General features: G+C 30.6%; 1 protein-coding gene across 2 annotated transcripts in view; it reads right to left on the reverse strand.

Moving 5' to 3' along the window:
• LOC121124122 (uncharacterized) overlaps positions 1–17,930 on the reverse strand; it is a 137,820-nt gene that overhangs the window by 73,247 nt on the left and 46,643 nt on the right. For both annotated transcript variants that reach the window (XM_071890957.1, XM_040719238.2), the window contains one exon: positions 10,719–10,848. In XM_071890957.1, coding sequence (XP_071747058.1) covers positions 10,719–10,778 — 60 coding nt within the window. In that variant the 5' untranslated portion in view covers positions 10,779–10,848. The remainder of the gene's footprint in view (positions 1–10,718; positions 10,849–17,930) is intronic.

A 17,930-nucleotide genomic window follows, 5' to 3' on the forward strand; every position in this document is an offset into this window, starting at 1 on the left:
ATACCATCAACTAAAAATATAATGCTTAATGTTTATGGATAAAAAAACGTATGTAGAAGTTAGATAGGCACAAATATTTAGTAATGGCATGGGATTATACTTATTAAGACCACAGATCTGTTAAGATTAAATGTAGGGATATTTTAAAAGCATTAACTTGTTTGTTGACATTATAATGATAGTTTATGGTAGTTAACGATAATTGGGAAAATACAATATATATAGGATATAGAAATGATGTGGATCGGGGAGGCAATTTTCGGTTGATGTAATAGCACTTTAAGCTCCAGTGTAATTTCCGTAAAATACCCTACTAAATGCATCAGTACAAGGGTTTATCTCTCAAATCCGCCCTTTCTCTGGATGTTTCGGGGCTTTACACCTATGGGAAGATCCTGGGAAATTATTCATTGAATTAAATAATAATATCTCATTCATTTTCTATACTTTATATTTAAATTACTTAATATTTATTCAGTTTTTGATGCAGGTTAAATAAGGCTAATGGATTTTTAAAAATGGGCCTGCAGGCTCTAAAAAAATAAACCTACGCACTATTGGTGATCATGATAAAAGTGACAATTGAGACTATATGTTCATTACCAAAAAAAAAATTGAGGACTTCTTTAAATATAAAAATAAATATTTTTATTTTGATCAAGATTTTGCAATTTGGCACAAAGGTATTTCTCTTCTGATGTAAGACTCAAGGGAGAACAGCCAATTTAATCTAATTAACTGTTTACAAATTCTGAATTCCTCAGATATATAATCATAACCTTGATTGCATCATACCGGGGCCAAGTGTTATTATTTATTCATATCTATTATCCAAAATTTGAGATGTTAATTGTGATTTTATTACAATTTTTCTATTAGCAATGTTGTAGAACACATAATTATCAAATTATAGCTAAGAAAACCACCACCATGAGCACATACTACGAGATGATGTAAATAGCAGAATGGTCTCAGAATGCCATCGGGGAGGAGACTAGGACCTTCAAGAAGATGATTTAGAATGTATCCAAGGGATGCAGACATTGTAAATCGTGTGTGCTCATGGCGGAGACTAGAAACATGTTTTTTCTTGGTAATTTGACAGCTAAATGTGTGTTCTACAATATTGCTAATAAGAAAATTGTAAAAAATGACTCTTACTTCTCAAAATTTGTATAATAGAGATAAGTAAATAATAAGGAATGGTCTGGTATACATAGCTATATCTCCAAAATGAGAGTCTAACAAAAGAGGGCATTTGCAGGAGGATTTTCTCTCGAAAAAAATTATCAAATAATCATCAAAAGCTGTTGTGTAATCTAACTAAAATATAAATATTATCTATTTATTTCATACTAAAATAAAAAATGAACCATTTTGACACAAAAAATGGAAAAAGGAGTTATATTTCTCAAAAGGTGAAAGTGAGTAATTGAGCGATCGCTGAAACTTTATTTATGAAAATCAAGGTTCCATACTGATAAAGTTCATTGACTAAGGTTCTACTGTACATGTTTATGTAAGTATAAAGTAAAATACAAAGAAGATATAATATCCCTTTGAAGAAAAAAATATATTTATAGGTATAGGTAGGTATATAAATAAGGCTTGACATGGGATTTGCATGATTTATAAACTTTTTATCTCCTTTCAAAATTTATTATAACAAAATTACAAATGATGTCATCTTGTTGTCCTCTAAAGAAAAAAGTAAAATATGAATCTTTCTTGTAAAGACACATCAACCTTAAAAAAATGCAGATTTTTCTGTATATAAAGTGAGTTGTCCAACACTGAATTTTAACATTGAACAAGATGGAATTTATTAATAAACACTAGAATTTCATAAAAAATAATATCATAAAAAGATGTGTGTCTAAGTTCTCTTAATCATTAATGTAGCCGCCCTGAGTGGCAATGATGGATTCAATGCGGTGGCAGAAGCCCTAGTGCCCTTTGTGAATGTAGTACTATTTCATAGCGCCCCATTACTGACAGACAGTGGCTCTGAGGGCCTCGGTGTTAGAATGAAGGACACTACAGGTCAAAAGGTACAGTCGAGGGTTTGACATCAAAGCTTTATGGGGCTAAAAGGGACAAAAAAAAGTACAAACGAACTCCAAAGACTTATTTAGCAGAGCCTTACATCGGAGGAGATGGGTTTCTTTCATTGCTGGAGTCATAAGTGGCATCTCCACCCTCACAAGGCTCTTTCCACCCACTTTTTTGAGGTATCTGAACAGTCTCGTGTGAAACTCTGACATCTCTTGATGGGCCATCATGGATTTGAAGGGATTGGCCTAAGTTAATTTATTTAACTCCTCCGGTTCCAGTTTCCCCTTTTTGACAGAGACCTTCTTCCTTTACAATATTTAGGACTTGATGATGGCATAGACAGTGGTCCTCGAGACGCCCAACTGCTTGGAGTGCGCATATGGAAATTCGTTAATCAAGTTTATGATTAATTTTCTCGACTTGTATGTAATCTTGAGAGTTTAGGTTACAGTTTTTTATCCTCTAATATATTGAAATATGAAATCATTTCATTCATTCAACCTACATTCGTTATTGAATCAGTAAATGATCAGATTTCAATGGAGCACCCAGTATCACACATTTCATTCTTTGCTGAAATAATGATTCGTGTTTTCTTGTAGATAGAGAGAGAATGTGTGTGTAGGATAGACACTCCTTAAAAAATGAGCATCTATGGGTTGGAATATTGGTAAGGATATCAATATCGGCTTCATTTCTCAGTTTATTATTTTTCCTTATACATCCGATTGTGTATTTATGCAGTAGAAGGGGTAAAATGTGTGTATATGTACATAAGAAGTATAGGAATACAATGCATTTGAGTTTGAAAAAACATGCTGTAAAGACATCAATTTATGTATTCATAAATACAGCAAATGAAGGATTCAAGCAGTAAAAATAGTGCATTTTTCTATAAATAAGAGTGTTTTTCAAACTTGTCCCAGTGGCCTTACTGAGATAATCAAACCCCTTTGGCCCAAACAAAAAAGTACTCGTTTTTTTTTTGTTTTTTTTTTTGGTCTTGTTTATTAAGGAGTAGAGAACAGTAATTGAATGTTGCTTTTTTCCAGGGCACAATACACTTGTTTTCGTGACTCATAGTTTGAGAAACATTGGCATAAAGTAAATAACAACTTTACTACAACATACAAGGGTTCTATAAATAAATTTTGGAAAAAGTTTGACTTATCAAGATGAATAATAAGGATTGAAGAATTGAGTTTATTTAACATCCATATATTAGAGGTTCATAATTATATCTAACGTTTGGTTCAGTTTGCTGAGAAAATATGAACAACAGCGATGGAGGCGACTCCATGAACAATTATTACCGAATTAAATAGAGCAATGAACAGTGCCAGGGCGGTCATTGACTCCATAGTACCTATAGATAACCCATAGTGAATAGTGCCTCACCCCTATGCTAGGGGAGGGCGAAGCTCCTCTCAGTCGTAGTCAAAGCCAAGTTCCTGAGGCGATGCACCAGGATGTTGATACTGTTGAAAACTGGCCAAATTCCTTCTCTAAGATTTTTCTATGACGAAAAAGTTTTCACTGTCAAAGGCCACTGCAACTGGAGGATCATCTAAACCAAGGCAGGGGTAGTGTAGAAGCAGTATAGCAAGTACTCTTCTTCCGTCGTACACAGTCATCAACGTCGTCTCTATTGAAGCCATCTTCATGCAGCCCTTCTTCTTACGGCCTAAGCAAATGCTCATCAAGGAGGAATACCTCGATTTCTTCCAGGGTACTGTTCTCCCATTGATAAAAATTAGTCACGTCTGTGTTCCATATTTCTGCAAACAAGACTCTGCATCGGCGCACGGTACCAAAATTATCAAAGCCAATGTCCCAGCTTACGTCGAAACTTTTTATCAAAATCTTATCTTTATTAAATATCTCAACTTTTTCTTTTAAAAGAAAAAAAAAGTCCCAAAATCAGATGATAGTTTTTTTTTTCTAATTAAAGAATATATTTTTTTTAAATAGCAGTTCACAGCTCTTTACAAAAGCTATTTCCAGTACAAACAATCTTTCTACGTTATTTGGACTTATATTCAAAGCAAGACTAGAACAAATAACCATGGTTAACAGAAAAAAAAATTAAATGAACTCTCTATGTTAATGGAATATTACCGCATTAAGCAAAATGTTTATTACAAGATAAAGTTGGAACAAAAAAATAAAGATTTTAAATGAGGAATTTTCACAGTATTTGTTAGTAGTACAATTCAATTATTCTTACAATATATATTAGAGTAATGCATTATTTTCTGATAAAAGTTACTTTTTGATGACCTATGTATTTACAGCTTTATCATTTGTTAATAAGGTATATAGATGAAATTAAATAAAATGATATAAATGATAATTAAAATAGATGCTTATAAAATAAGCATGATACCATTAGATAATTTTGACATTTTCATAAAAATTTTCCCATTGTTCAACATTAGACTTCCAAAAACAAATGTATTTTGTTAAACATAAGAACATTATGGCTACACAAAGTTTCAGAGTCTTTTTAATTATCATACCCCATTTTTTGCTATCTCAGCAGACGGTATAATCGCTTTTGCACACAGCGGTTATAATAACTCATAGAACACCCTACGTGGTTGGGATCAATACTTGCAATTATTTTGTTGTGGAGCAAACATTTACAGTAAGTCATAAGCTTACGTTGATTACGTCCCTGCTTAATCAAATCAGCCTTTTTGGCCAGCATTGCTTAGAAACTTTTATGTGTTTTTTTGTGGATAATTTGTAAGTTCATCAAACTTTTATTAGAACACAATAACATATATTTCTTCCGTTGTTTTTGTTTCTAAATAAAAATGAGTTCATTTAAATGAACTTAAAATATTATCTATAATAAGGTTAAAAGGGTATCATATAACTTATGACATTTTATAAGTAATTATTCTTTATTAATCTACAGGGTTGGGCAGGAGTATGTAGAAATATTTATAATTGTTGTCATTTTTTTAAATCTAGTCCGTTTTATTTTGCTAAGCTCTAACTTCACCTTAAAGTAATGTCTATTGACAAAAGCTTCTATTGTTATACTTAATCGACTCAGATTCACCATATAGCAGCTAGAGGAGGAATTTCAAGCCATTGCAGAATTGTTTGAGGCCGACAACGATGCCAAAAGAATCACAAAATCACCGTATAGGACGTCTGCAAGCTACTGATGGTGTGTAAGAGATTTCCCATTCCTCAAATGGTCCACTCAAAGACAAAAAAACAGACTGGTCACTTCCTGTCTACCCTCAAGAGGTACATCAAAGCAAGCACTGACATCTCAATGACTGTTCATGCTCGGATGACAGTGTCCAGAAAAATCAAGGAAGATCTTGGCTTGAAGTCCTACATCAGAGAAAGATGCCATCTTCTTACCACGAAGATGAAGGATATTAGGTTACATAAAGGCAAGAAACACCAACAAATTTGAAAATCAAATCCAGGCATAATAAAGCTATTCATCGATGAGTCAAACTTCACATTGGACGCTAACTACAACAAAAAGAATGATCACTGGCTGGCAGAGGAAAGAAGCTATGTTCCTCCTATGATTAAAACCGAATTCCCGTCCAACACAACACGTTTGGCTTGATCGTCAGTGAAAGGTATGTCATACTGCCTCACATTTTAAATAACAGTGTACTTCGACCTTGATAAGAATTACACGAACTAGAATTAAAATTTGTTAGGATACAGTATTATGATAGAGTTTTGTAATATTCTGGTAGAAATATTGTTATTTCAGCAAACTTTAGTAAACTTTTTTGGGGGTCATGGTGAGAGCTGCTCCAGAAATAATGAAGATCGAACTTTCAGGGGCGGAATGGTGTTGCCCCGTGAAGATGTTTTTTTGGGAACGAAATATGGTCCCTTAGCAGTCTGAATCTTAATCTGATGGATTATTTTGTCTGGGGCAATGTTGAATCCCAAAAAAAAAAAAAAAAAAAAAAAAATCAAACATCTCATGATATGAAAGACTCTTATTGTCTTTATCTAGGAGACAATGAGCAATATGCCCATGAACTGCCTTGACAACCCCTGTTCCTATTTACTAGTCCATATCCAGACTTTTATCATAGCTGGTTTTTAAAGATCTTTTAAATATACACAGATTTGATCTTATCACCCCATAAATGTACACTTTACAGTGTTGTACAAAATTATTTAAAGACCAAATTTGGACTAATATTTCAGAAAAGTTGAAATTTATGACAGTAAACACGAATTTAATCGTTTTCAAATCGTGGAAAGGTTTGTTTTTTTAGTCTCCATTTATGAACCAATTTTCTTCCCATTCCTGATTCATTAATTCTACAAGTAAGATCACTCAATAAATTTAACTTCAAGTTACGTTTTTATACAGATGTTCACGATTTTGAAACACGACTGACGTAATCAACAATTCATTATATAATCGGGAGACTAAATTAGATGTATCATGACTGAAATTTTCCATAGAACTGATCTAGGCCGATTTTTTTTATACCGATCAAAACCGAACTTCAAATTTGAAATGAGACATATCAAGAGTCTCTTTGGGACCAATCTAGACCAAACTTAGACCCGCTATGATTTCCAGACCAAACCCCAATATCATATGATAACATACATCAATTAATGATGAACGAAAAAAGTCCAGCACATTTTTGTTTAAGTTTGAGCTCTAGTTTTACAGTCGAGGATTAAATGGGTTGTAAAACTTTCAACTGTTAGTATTTTTATATACCTACAACCAACACCATTCTACACATACGTATGGTTAAGAGAGAAAATAAAATTACAATATTAGGCCTACCATTTATACATACCAGTAATATGTATGAATAAATTAAAAATCCAATATCGCAATGAAGCTTATAGAAAAATAATAAATATTAAGAAAATAAAGAAAGAAAAAAAGGCAACTCAATGAAGTAAGAAAAACAGAAGAAAAAAAACTTAGAATTTCTTACGAAGAAAAAACTGCATTAAATATAAGGTCTAATATAGAAAAAAATAGAAGAAATCCCCGTTTCCAAAAAGAACAAATACATATAATCTTAGTAGAAGCAATGATATGCAAGCCAAATATATTTTTTAAAGCAAATTTACAATTAAAACTTTTATTTTTTTTACATGTATAAATATTGTGCTCCATTATTATTGTTTTATACCCATAAAATTCGGGATGGAAAACATATTTGTTAGAATTGATTTATACGTAGAGTAAAAAATTAAATCAAGTCAAAATAGAATAAAAATACTCCTCCTTTCTACAAATATTCATGACTACTGAGGAGAATCATGTGTATTTTGAACATCTTAAAACACCCAAAATCAAAAAGGTGGCCCAGATAATTTGGAAAAAATATTTTGGGGTAGATCAGCTTAGCTGGCATGACGTTTCATTAGATCAGCAAATGTAATCAAAGAGGAGAAAGAAATAAACAAGGACATAGGCAAGAAATACTCCAATTTCGATCCTCATTACTAGAATTTTAATTCTGTAACTAATATTCAAGGTTTTTATGAGCACACATCAATGTTTAAACAGATTTTGAATATTATTGAATGTAGTGGAAGAGGAAGTTTACTCCTCAGGAATTAAGTAATAGTGACAAGAGCTAAGAAAAATAAAAATTCATTCATCGAATTACAAAATCAAAAAAAAAAAGAAGGACTACCTAAAAAATACACATGATTTACATATCTATTCATAACTTGAATTTACATTTTTCGGACAACAGCAGGTTTTAATATCGTAAAAACGCACAAGTTTGAAAAATAACTAGATAGAAAAATTATTACATTCACAAATAAATATTTTAAAATAGTTAAACAGCATATTCTTCCAAAATATTTATCTCTCCTTTCCCATAACATGGGCATGTGCTTGAAATATATATTTTTAGTCTGTATGAATTCAAATTGATGGAATGGCACAATAAAAAAGTTCCAAGTCGGAATGTAAATGTCTGTATTTCCCATATTGTAAATTCACCCACTTCATTACGAGGAGTTAAACAAACAACATTACTTTTGTGGAAAATTGATGATTAAAGTTTCAAAATCAAAATACTTGTAATAACATGATGGGATTTTCATAATATAGATTTTACAATGGATATAAAATATTCCCTGTAATTTTTTTGTCCAATATGGATACATACACAGAGAGCTATGAGAAATTGTTCTTTAAAACTCAATGTGCGAAGGTTCGATACTTTCTCGCTCCTAGAGAAGAAAATATACATAATGAATATGGACTTTTCAAAACACAATTACTATATCAGATGAAGAAATTGTTCTGTTATGATGCCTACTAGTAGTTAATCACTGGAACTACATCTGATCAGTTAAAAGAAAGTTAAAAAAAATAAGGATATATTTATTCATTATTGGGTGTTGCGAAATGGATGTACCACTACTATAGATTGTTTTTTTTAGGTTTTGTGATTGTTTATTCATAAATTTTCGATGTTTCACAGAACAGTTGACTTTTTAAGCGTCTATTATTTCTTTAAGCAAAAATGGAAGCAAAAATAAATGAGATTGTAGCTTTGATTTGCGCCTGCCGCTGCACAACTGAAGTTGTCAAAATTGTTAGGATCGAGAGCCTCACCGTCTACAGGATCAGAAAGCTCATGAAAGAGTGGAAAAGCCTTAAAATAGAGCACTGTAGTGGAAAGCCGGCAACACTGACACATAAAGTGGCCAAGAAGGCGTTTGAGGCCAAGCCCACCATGCCCATCCCCAAATTTGCAGAAAAGAAGTCAGTAGCTCCCTTCACTGTGTCCAAGGCGAGCAAGGCCGCCGGGGGAAAGCCCAAGAGGTACTTTGAAAGACCATAAATGACTCGAAACTAACAAGATATCCTTTTGGAGCGGGCCAAACGCTTCCTAAACGACCTGAAGCATCATGATAACCGTAATATCTTCTTATCGGATGAAAAAACATTCACTGTCGACCCCTTCTTCAACAAGCAGAACAATTGGGTTGTTTTCTTTGAAAACACTTCTGAAGACCTCTACCACGTATTTGAGACCTGTGGGCGGGTGCCCTATCCTTCTGAATGACGGGCCTATAAGAGTAACTCGGTCTCCAAGATCTCGAAGTAGTTTAGGAAGGCGTCTTAGGTCGTCCAGCAGGATGGGCATCCATTGTTGTGTAATCCTATATGGAAGAGAACATGGAGTCTTGGCAAAAGAAATTTTGGCCTCCCCAGGGCCCGATCGAATCCTTTTGATTACTCAATCTAGTGGCAAGTTGATTCCAAGGTCTGCAGATCCCGCCACAGCAATGTCACACACATGAAGTCGTCCGTGGAGAAGGAGTGGACCCCAATGAGAAAGGACTACATTGCTAGAGTGTGAGCCATCTTCCGTGGTTGCTCGAAGGCCATCATTGAGAGTAATGGAGGTTAAATTCATATATAGTATCTGTCATTATGTACATAATAATGTCTTTAAGTAATATATCACATCTGACTTAAATGAGACTCAGGAGAAGAAAAAGTATGCTCATGTTAATTACTGGTACATCCATTTCTCACGAACCAGTATATGTTACATTAATATGTGCCAAAAATATAATTTGTATAAAAATATTGAATTATTATTTGTTGGCTTAGGCCACACCAATTAGCAGAAACCTAATAAAGAAAAACAAAGACTGATTTTTTAAGTAAATAAAATTTAATCATTTTTTATTAGACTTAAGATTTCTGTGCGATATTGTTGGCCAAAAAAAAGAGCAAAAATAGACCACCAAAATATAGTAGTTTGTATTTTAAGAAAAATATAGTTTTATTAAAATAATTTAAAAAAATTAGTATTGTATTTTATTTATCATAATTAAGTAATTAATTTTGATATATTATATCGACAAATTTATGAAGATTTTCTTTTGCTAACTTTTGGATTTTTTTCAGTATTCAAAGTTTTAAAAATACTTAAAGACGCATGAATAGTTAATGCTAATTTGAAGTTTGTGAGATCTTCAAGAGTCTTTTAAGATGGAAGCATCTCATCATCAACACCACTGATTATACATTTAACCTTTTGCATAAATAGAAAATTAGGATTTTTCAATTTGGTGCAAGGGTGCATTTCCTTTTTTGCTAGATTCAAGAAGTATAATTCAATAGTCAATTTTGGGCAATATTTTCCCTTTTTCTAATTGGCTGTTGTGAGAATCTGGCTCCTCACATATCCGGTAATCTAATTATAACCCTGATTATATCATACAAATAGTTTACTTCCAAAAAAAGTGCCTTAAGTAGAAATGTTTTGTAGTTAAATTTTATTTCGAAAAATATCGTCAAAATCTTTCAAAAAGATTACACAATTGTAATCTAACAAAAATCCAAATTTTCTCTATTTATTTCATTCCACCTTAGAAGAAAAATTAGACATTTTTACTCGAAATAGTACAAAATGATAACTTCTTCTAGGAAAGTCGATCTGATCAATTTATTGAGAAATTGAGAGATCGTTTACAAATCCTATGTCAACTATCAATATTATTTGTATTAAAAATAAATTTTAAAATGCATTCTCAATTTTTAATCGTATCGACCATCATTTCGCCCATTTGAGCATTATAATCGTTCAAACCGACCTGTTGCTTTTATTTGGATTTATTATCATAAATATACAATAAAATCTACCCCATACCTGCATCATTGCTAGACGAGACAAACCAGAAGAACTTCGATTTGCTGTGGTTGTAGACATGACGACTTCCTATTGTTATCGTTGTCTGTTTTTTACTTGTATATAATTACAATGGTTCCTTAAAAATTACCTGTAAATTGAAAATAAATAATGTCAATAAAAGTATAAATCATGATTTTTTTTTTTCATAACACATAGATAAACATATTACTTTTACTGTTCCCACAATGAATGAATGTAATTTCTCGATGAGTTTTAAGTTTTTATGAACAAATTTTCTCAAGAAATTACACATATACTAAATATAAAATATATTCCGGAAGTTCAATAATAATATATTTTTGCAGTCATCATGACTAAATGTGCTACATTTATCCATTCATCATAAATTATTACGAGTAAATGATCAAACTATAAATTGAAGTAATATGAGGGTGGTCTGAAAAATTTCTGACCAAATTTCGAACAAAGTTCGAATTTTTTTTCAATGTTGTCTCCTTGCTCTCATCTCTGTAACCTGTCCAATAGTACTCGGCGTTTTTTCTGAAAAATAAATGTTAATGAAGGGGATTGCCTCTTCATTTGAAAAAAATCTACCTTCAGATTGTAATGTAATTTTCTTATAATTTTTTTTCCCTTTTCGAAGATATTTGATTAAAATAACCCTATGATATATTTCAAAAAATTGTCGTTGTCACTTTCCCAGCCGAAAAAAAAACAGTTTTATCCATTTTCACAGAAATACTCACATCAACTCATGCACACGGCTGTTACATAAGAACTGCGTTTCCAAATTTACTGAAACTTTGGTGAGTTACTGTCAACAAAATGCTAGATGCATGTGAATAGCTTTTATTTATGAGTACTGAAATCTTCACCTTGAGGTTGGAAACTTTTCAGACCACCCTTGTATATTTAAGAAGATACAATTGATACGGTTATATCACTGTACGTAATTAATGTCCAATTTAATAATATCAAATAGCCACCACATTTACAATTTCATTTGTAATTATCTTTTTGTGAATGTATTCCAATTACATTTTCAATGCAGGTAAATAAGTATCTATCATCTGGCCGCCCCTTATAAAACTACTTAGTTCAATCAATCTTCTATGTTTTTTTTTAAATAACAAGTATCTGAAGGAATTTTCCATTTCCTGTTATGCCAAACCAGATATTGCTTGCTCATTACATTATAAGTAGCCATTTTACTTTTCGTTTGTTAAAAAAAAATATTTATTTTTTTGATAGTATATGCATTCAAATGAATAATATATATGTGTATTGGATGTACAGAGGAGGGGGAGAAAAATAAAGCTGTTAATTACCGTAACTTGATGAAATAGAACTTATTATTAGGGTGTTACTATTTCCTTCATAATAAAAGAAAAGTTATTGATGAATTGATTTTGTATTAAAATATAACTAAGTTAATAAAATGTGAGCTCATGGCCTTATGTATTCAATCTGTTTTAAAATCATATAACAACTACTTTTTTGTTGAAAATATTTTTTAAATTATATTTTATTGAATAAAACAGAGACGGGATAGTTTTGGAGTCAAAGTGTCACACATAGTGACGAAAAAATAATTTTGATTTGTAATTAGGCATAGCGAGGCTGTAAGAGGATTAAAATATTATGTTTGCTGCAATGAAGGTCAGCTATGATAAAGGGTAAAAAACAAGATTCAGTACTATCTTAAGATAAGTGTGCAATATTAAACAAATTTTTATTAAGATACAATCTTGTCAAAATTTTGCGACAGAGCGCAAAAGCTACTGATTTTTTTTTTTTTTTGTTGCAAAAATTGCTTTGACTTAAAAATTTTGCCTCAGGAACGAATTAAACTAATTTTTCAAGGTATTAATGTTTTTATTTGTATCACTGAGTATAAATGTGTAATATAATTTCACCGTCAGCTAAAAGAAAGAAGTTGATTGATTGACTTTGATGATACAATAAAAAGTTAACCAAAGTTGAATAAACTTTCTCTAGTTGGAATGTTTGATTATTAATGGTAGAGAAACAAACAATATTGACGTTATATTATACCCCTCTTGTCAGGTGATACCTATGCTACATTATTCTTTCATCTTGTTGCCTTGATTTATGCATTTCTCTATGGTGTGATATTAAGAATATTGTAATTTTTAAGGATCACAATATCCCCATTTTATAAAATATTAAGAGTATAAAAATGCCAAAATTGAATATTGATTATAAAAATAATAGATTTTTTACCATGATATTATCCAACAATCATCTACTACTCCTATGTTGGTCTTGTAAACTGTAGATTTTGTACTGCTCTGGCTGCTTTAAGCTTTAAGATAAGGAAGCAAAAGGGAGACCGTGAGATCAAAATTTGTACAAGGTTATGGTCGTATCGAAACTTTTTTTTGTCTACCGGGAGTGTTGAATGTAACTCTTTAACTAAATACGTAGCCTCTATGAATTAACCCTTTTAACATAATTAACAAGATAAATTCTACTAAACAAGTACAAATTTTCCTACCTCATAAATTAAAATGATAACGTCATTGTTGGTATCATAGAAAGTGACATCTTGCCTAGGGAAAAGATAATTCTACAATTATGTATCTTCTCAAGCTAAAAGACACATTTTTTTCTCTTTTTTCTAAAGTTTTATTGCTCCTTAATATTGTTTACAACGTTGACTGGTTGATCAAAATTACCTGTTAATTAACTGAGAACAAGTCAATTATATTATTGAATAATAATTAATTTCCGGTCTTTTTTTTCTATATTCAGAGGAAAGTTTCATGATATAAAAAAATATATTGCTTTATTAATTTATATTCAAAATTATTTAAATGTTATATCATCATTTTAATACTTTTCTTGATCACTAGAAAAATATGTGTTTTGAGGCCCACATGCAACTCGTGAGCTGTAGTTTTCCCCAGTCCAGCTATAAAATTATGACAAAAATTTACAATATTCTGAATGTGGTGTTATTTGAGAAAATTACAACAGAGTATTCTTTATTTTTTGCATTGAACATACTACTAGATTAAGTGTCCCAGTGTTGCGCAGGACATTAGTTAATGCTAATCTGTAGTATACATTTTAAAAAATATCTCGTATTTAAGTTATGATTTTTTTAAATAAACGCGTAAACAAATTTTTTAAAGGGATACATTTTAATGAAATAACTATATAATATCAATATTGAGGATAGTTGAGTGCCGACCGTTGAAATGCCGTTTGCTGGACTGTCATTTAATAGCCAAAAATGTTTTGCCTTATTTTGAAAAAAAGTGTGCAAAGATACATAACAACATGCATAAATATTATTTTTTTGGAGCATTGTGGTCTTTATTTTTTGTTTTATACGAAGTATTCGTTTTATTGGTCCTTTTTTTTTTGAGAAAAAAACTATTTTTATGTACACCGTGGCCTTGAAGCAAAAAAAAAAATTGTTACAAGCACCGTCTTTGGAATCTTAAAAAGCTGAATGAAAAATCTATTCATTGGTTTAGTTGTGAATTTTGGACACACCCACACACACATGTATGCAGATTTAATATATAGAAATAAAATAGCTTCTTTTTTACATAGAATTCCTTTCAAAAAAACAACGTGGAAAATAGATCAATGATGACATTTTTAAATCATGTTTTGAGTTAGTAATTAATGCCACCCCATACGTATAAAAAGTGCTAATGGTTTTAATACTCAACTTGTCATATTCAGATAAGATCTAAATATATATTTTGAACAAATATTATTTACGACTATTATGTAATTATAATTATATTTTTATATATAGAACAAGGAATGCATTAGCATATTTAATGACATTCATTGTCAAAATTATAACTGACGCTGTAATAGATGCATTCTCTGATGAGTGACAAACTATAAATCTAAGTAATGTAATACTATAATCAATTCACTCTGGAATAAAACAAACAAACAAAATGCATCGTCACTACAATTGATGCAATCTGTAGATCAGTGCCTTGTTACATAAGTTGCAAATCATGAATTGTGGATTTTCCACAATAAACATAATGTTCATTCATTGGATAAATGGAAATGAAATAATAGCGACTAATTTTGATAACAATAAAAAATACATCATAATACATAATTTTTTTTATTGTTATTCTTCTACACCGTATAAAGGTAGGAAATTTTGAAAAATTAAATATATTAACCACGATGATTTTTATACAAAATAAGGTTCGAAAGAAACCTCCGTCAATTATGTTTGTATTTATTACATTAATATAGTTCCAGGGTTCCAGATTTAAAAGAAATATTGAAATCCTAAACTTTGTATCCAAAAGAGTTGCGGACATTTTATAAATATAACTGACTTTTTGTTTAATTAAGTATTATAAAATCAATTTTTAGAAGGTGTTTAAATAAATTGCAAAGTACATTTTTTGACACTGAATATATTATCTCATTTGGTAAACAAATGAAATTTATAATGATAAAGCAAAGTTTATTTGATTGTATGAAAAACAGGCACAAGGTACACTGTATATAGAAGTGTTCTACAATGTATATCTAATTTCAATACAGTATAAAGAAAGAAAAAAATTATAATATAGTAAAAAATAAATTAAATCTCGTAGGTCTTTAGTTTAACTGATATTAAAAATGAAAAAAAAGGAAGTGCATTATATTAAATTAAAAAAAAAAGTAAATATGACTTTAGATGAGGCTCAGTAATGAGCTAAAGTAATATTGGATAGTCAAATCAATTATCAAGCTGTTACTATTTTTTTTTTTTTTGTTCTTAAGGAGAGAACGTCTAAGAATTGATTGAGTAAACTCTATATGAGTTTACTCATCAAAAACTTAGAGTAATACCAAGGATTTCTTCTAGAGTTATTTTATATAATAAAAAAAATTATCTTCCTCGGCGCCTACAACTCCAGACAATGCCACGTACTACCCCTAGTAATAAAAAGTATACATTCTATATTTTACAGATAAAATGATTTAAATTTAACAACACTGGCTGGTGTAAAAATAGAAATTCGTTGGGGTTGCCCATCTTCCAAAAGGAAAAAAATCCTATAATTTGATTGTTCTGAATTTAAATTAAACTCACAATGCAAAACACTTCAACAGTTTTGAAAATATTATTTATAGGTCAATATCTACATAATATATATATATATAAATCATTATTTTAAGTTGAAATACCAATTATATATTTATTTTTATAATTTTTATCCTTTAAAAGTTAATAGTAGAACATATTCTTTCAAGGGAACGTATTACTTATTTTCACGACAAATCAAGGTTATATACATTGAGATAACTCATTTGTAATTTAATTTCTTTATTATCATATTAAGTAAAAGATTGCACCATAAAAAAACACGGACAGCTTTCATTTCTTTATAATTTATTTATTTTAAGAGTAATGTTGACATTATATCTCAATCTGTCCTTTAAAAGAAAATAATAAATAAGTTGGTAGTATATTTTATCAAAAATTGGGCAAATCTTTATTTAACCATATCTGCTACATAGTTAAATATAATATATTGCTTATAAAATTTACTCTTCACTCGATCAAATATATATTTAAAAAAAATATAGTTTTTTTTTTTTTATGTATAATAATTTTCTTTTTATGCTGTATAAATGTTGCTGTTATTCCAGAATTACTTTGAATGAAGCAGATCAACGTTAAATACAATTTAATTATTTATACGGTAAGTGTATTACTAGGGATCAGAGTATTGTTCTACTTGCAGTGAGTGTAAAAACCAAGCTTGAGAAAATGTCATAAAAATATAGTCACTCTGAGAGACGTCATTTCTGCTAACAGAAATAATTAATGATGTAAACCTTGTGTATTTGTTAGCCGAAGGATGTTTTTGGATTTGATTATCTGAAAATTGAATTGTACTTCCTTCAAATGTAGTCAATATTATTTCAATCCTGAGTAAATAACTTATTTCCTACTACATTTAATTATATTCAAAATCTAATGTAATATTCGTTTGTGCTCATAAAAGACGGATAGTAACACTACGGAGTCATAATTGTAAGTACTTGTTGAACTCCAAGTAGAGTTGAGGATGGAAATTAGAGTAATTCCCGCCAATTACCTTGTTTTCTTTCATTCTCTTTCGTCACAGCTGATTGTTGCTGTTAGAATGAGACGGCATGATAGTTCAACTTTTTTCCTCCAAGAGCATTCATCAAACTGTCACGGTAACCATGTTGATTGTCGGTTTCTTTTTTTTTTAACATGCCCAAAATATACAAGATTTTCATCATTACAGATCACCATGTTGCAACAGTAGAATAACAGTTAACTATGAAAATAAAAAATTTATTATCTTTTTTTGCAACTGTCTCCAATCTTTCCGTATCCATAACTATTATTATGATAATAGTATCCCTTCCAACTAGGAAACAGGATTTTCTACGACTCTATGTAATTAACTATTGTTCATTAAGTTAAAGCTTTAAAACAAAGTAACAAAACGCACATGAAAGCTTAAGGAGATAAATGGTCCTGGTGTTATCTTTTCCCCGAGGCAAGAGTTCTTTATTTATGACAACAGAGATAACGCCAATATATCATTTTTTGTCTTATTCCATTATGCAGTTTGTAATTTTTTCTTCAATTACATTGTTAATTGAGTTAAAAGGATGAATTCATGGGGTCTGTGGAGCGAATTACGGAGTATTATTCAACACTCCTAGCCTACAAAAAAATGTCACAATTTCCTCTATAAATGTTGATATCTACTTAGTTTTGGACCTTTAAATTAGGTCTAGTATTGCAATTTTATGTGATTGCCTCTCTGTATGGTGTACGCTCTAACCAAGAGGGGGGGGGGCTTCTACACGTTTTGGTTGTTCCCGAATTTGAGATTAAAAGTTGATTATGTGGACCAATTTCTTTTAAATTAGTTATAAAAATGATAAAAGTCATTCACGTTTGAGCATTTATAACTATGTATACTATAAATCTAATGACTGTAATTTGCTTGTCATTTCTGACGATATTTTTAATTTCGTATCTAGACTGGTTGTAGCAGTACTCATAATCCGGTCTGAGTGAAAATAAGTGAGCTCAGTAAAATATTTTTTTTGTCCATTCGGCAAACACAAAAATCAAATTGTTTTCGAAGCTAAAATCCTGCTTGTAATCCAATGTACAATTCTTCAGCTCGTAAGAATTCATTCGATTGCTGGTCA

The sequence above is a fragment of the Lepeophtheirus salmonis genome, chromosome 9 (genome assembly GCF_016086655.4).
Source record: "Lepeophtheirus salmonis chromosome 9, UVic_Lsal_1.4, whole genome shotgun sequence".
NCBI classification, from domain to species: domain Eukaryota; kingdom Metazoa; phylum Arthropoda; class Copepoda; order Siphonostomatoida; family Caligidae; genus Lepeophtheirus; species Lepeophtheirus salmonis.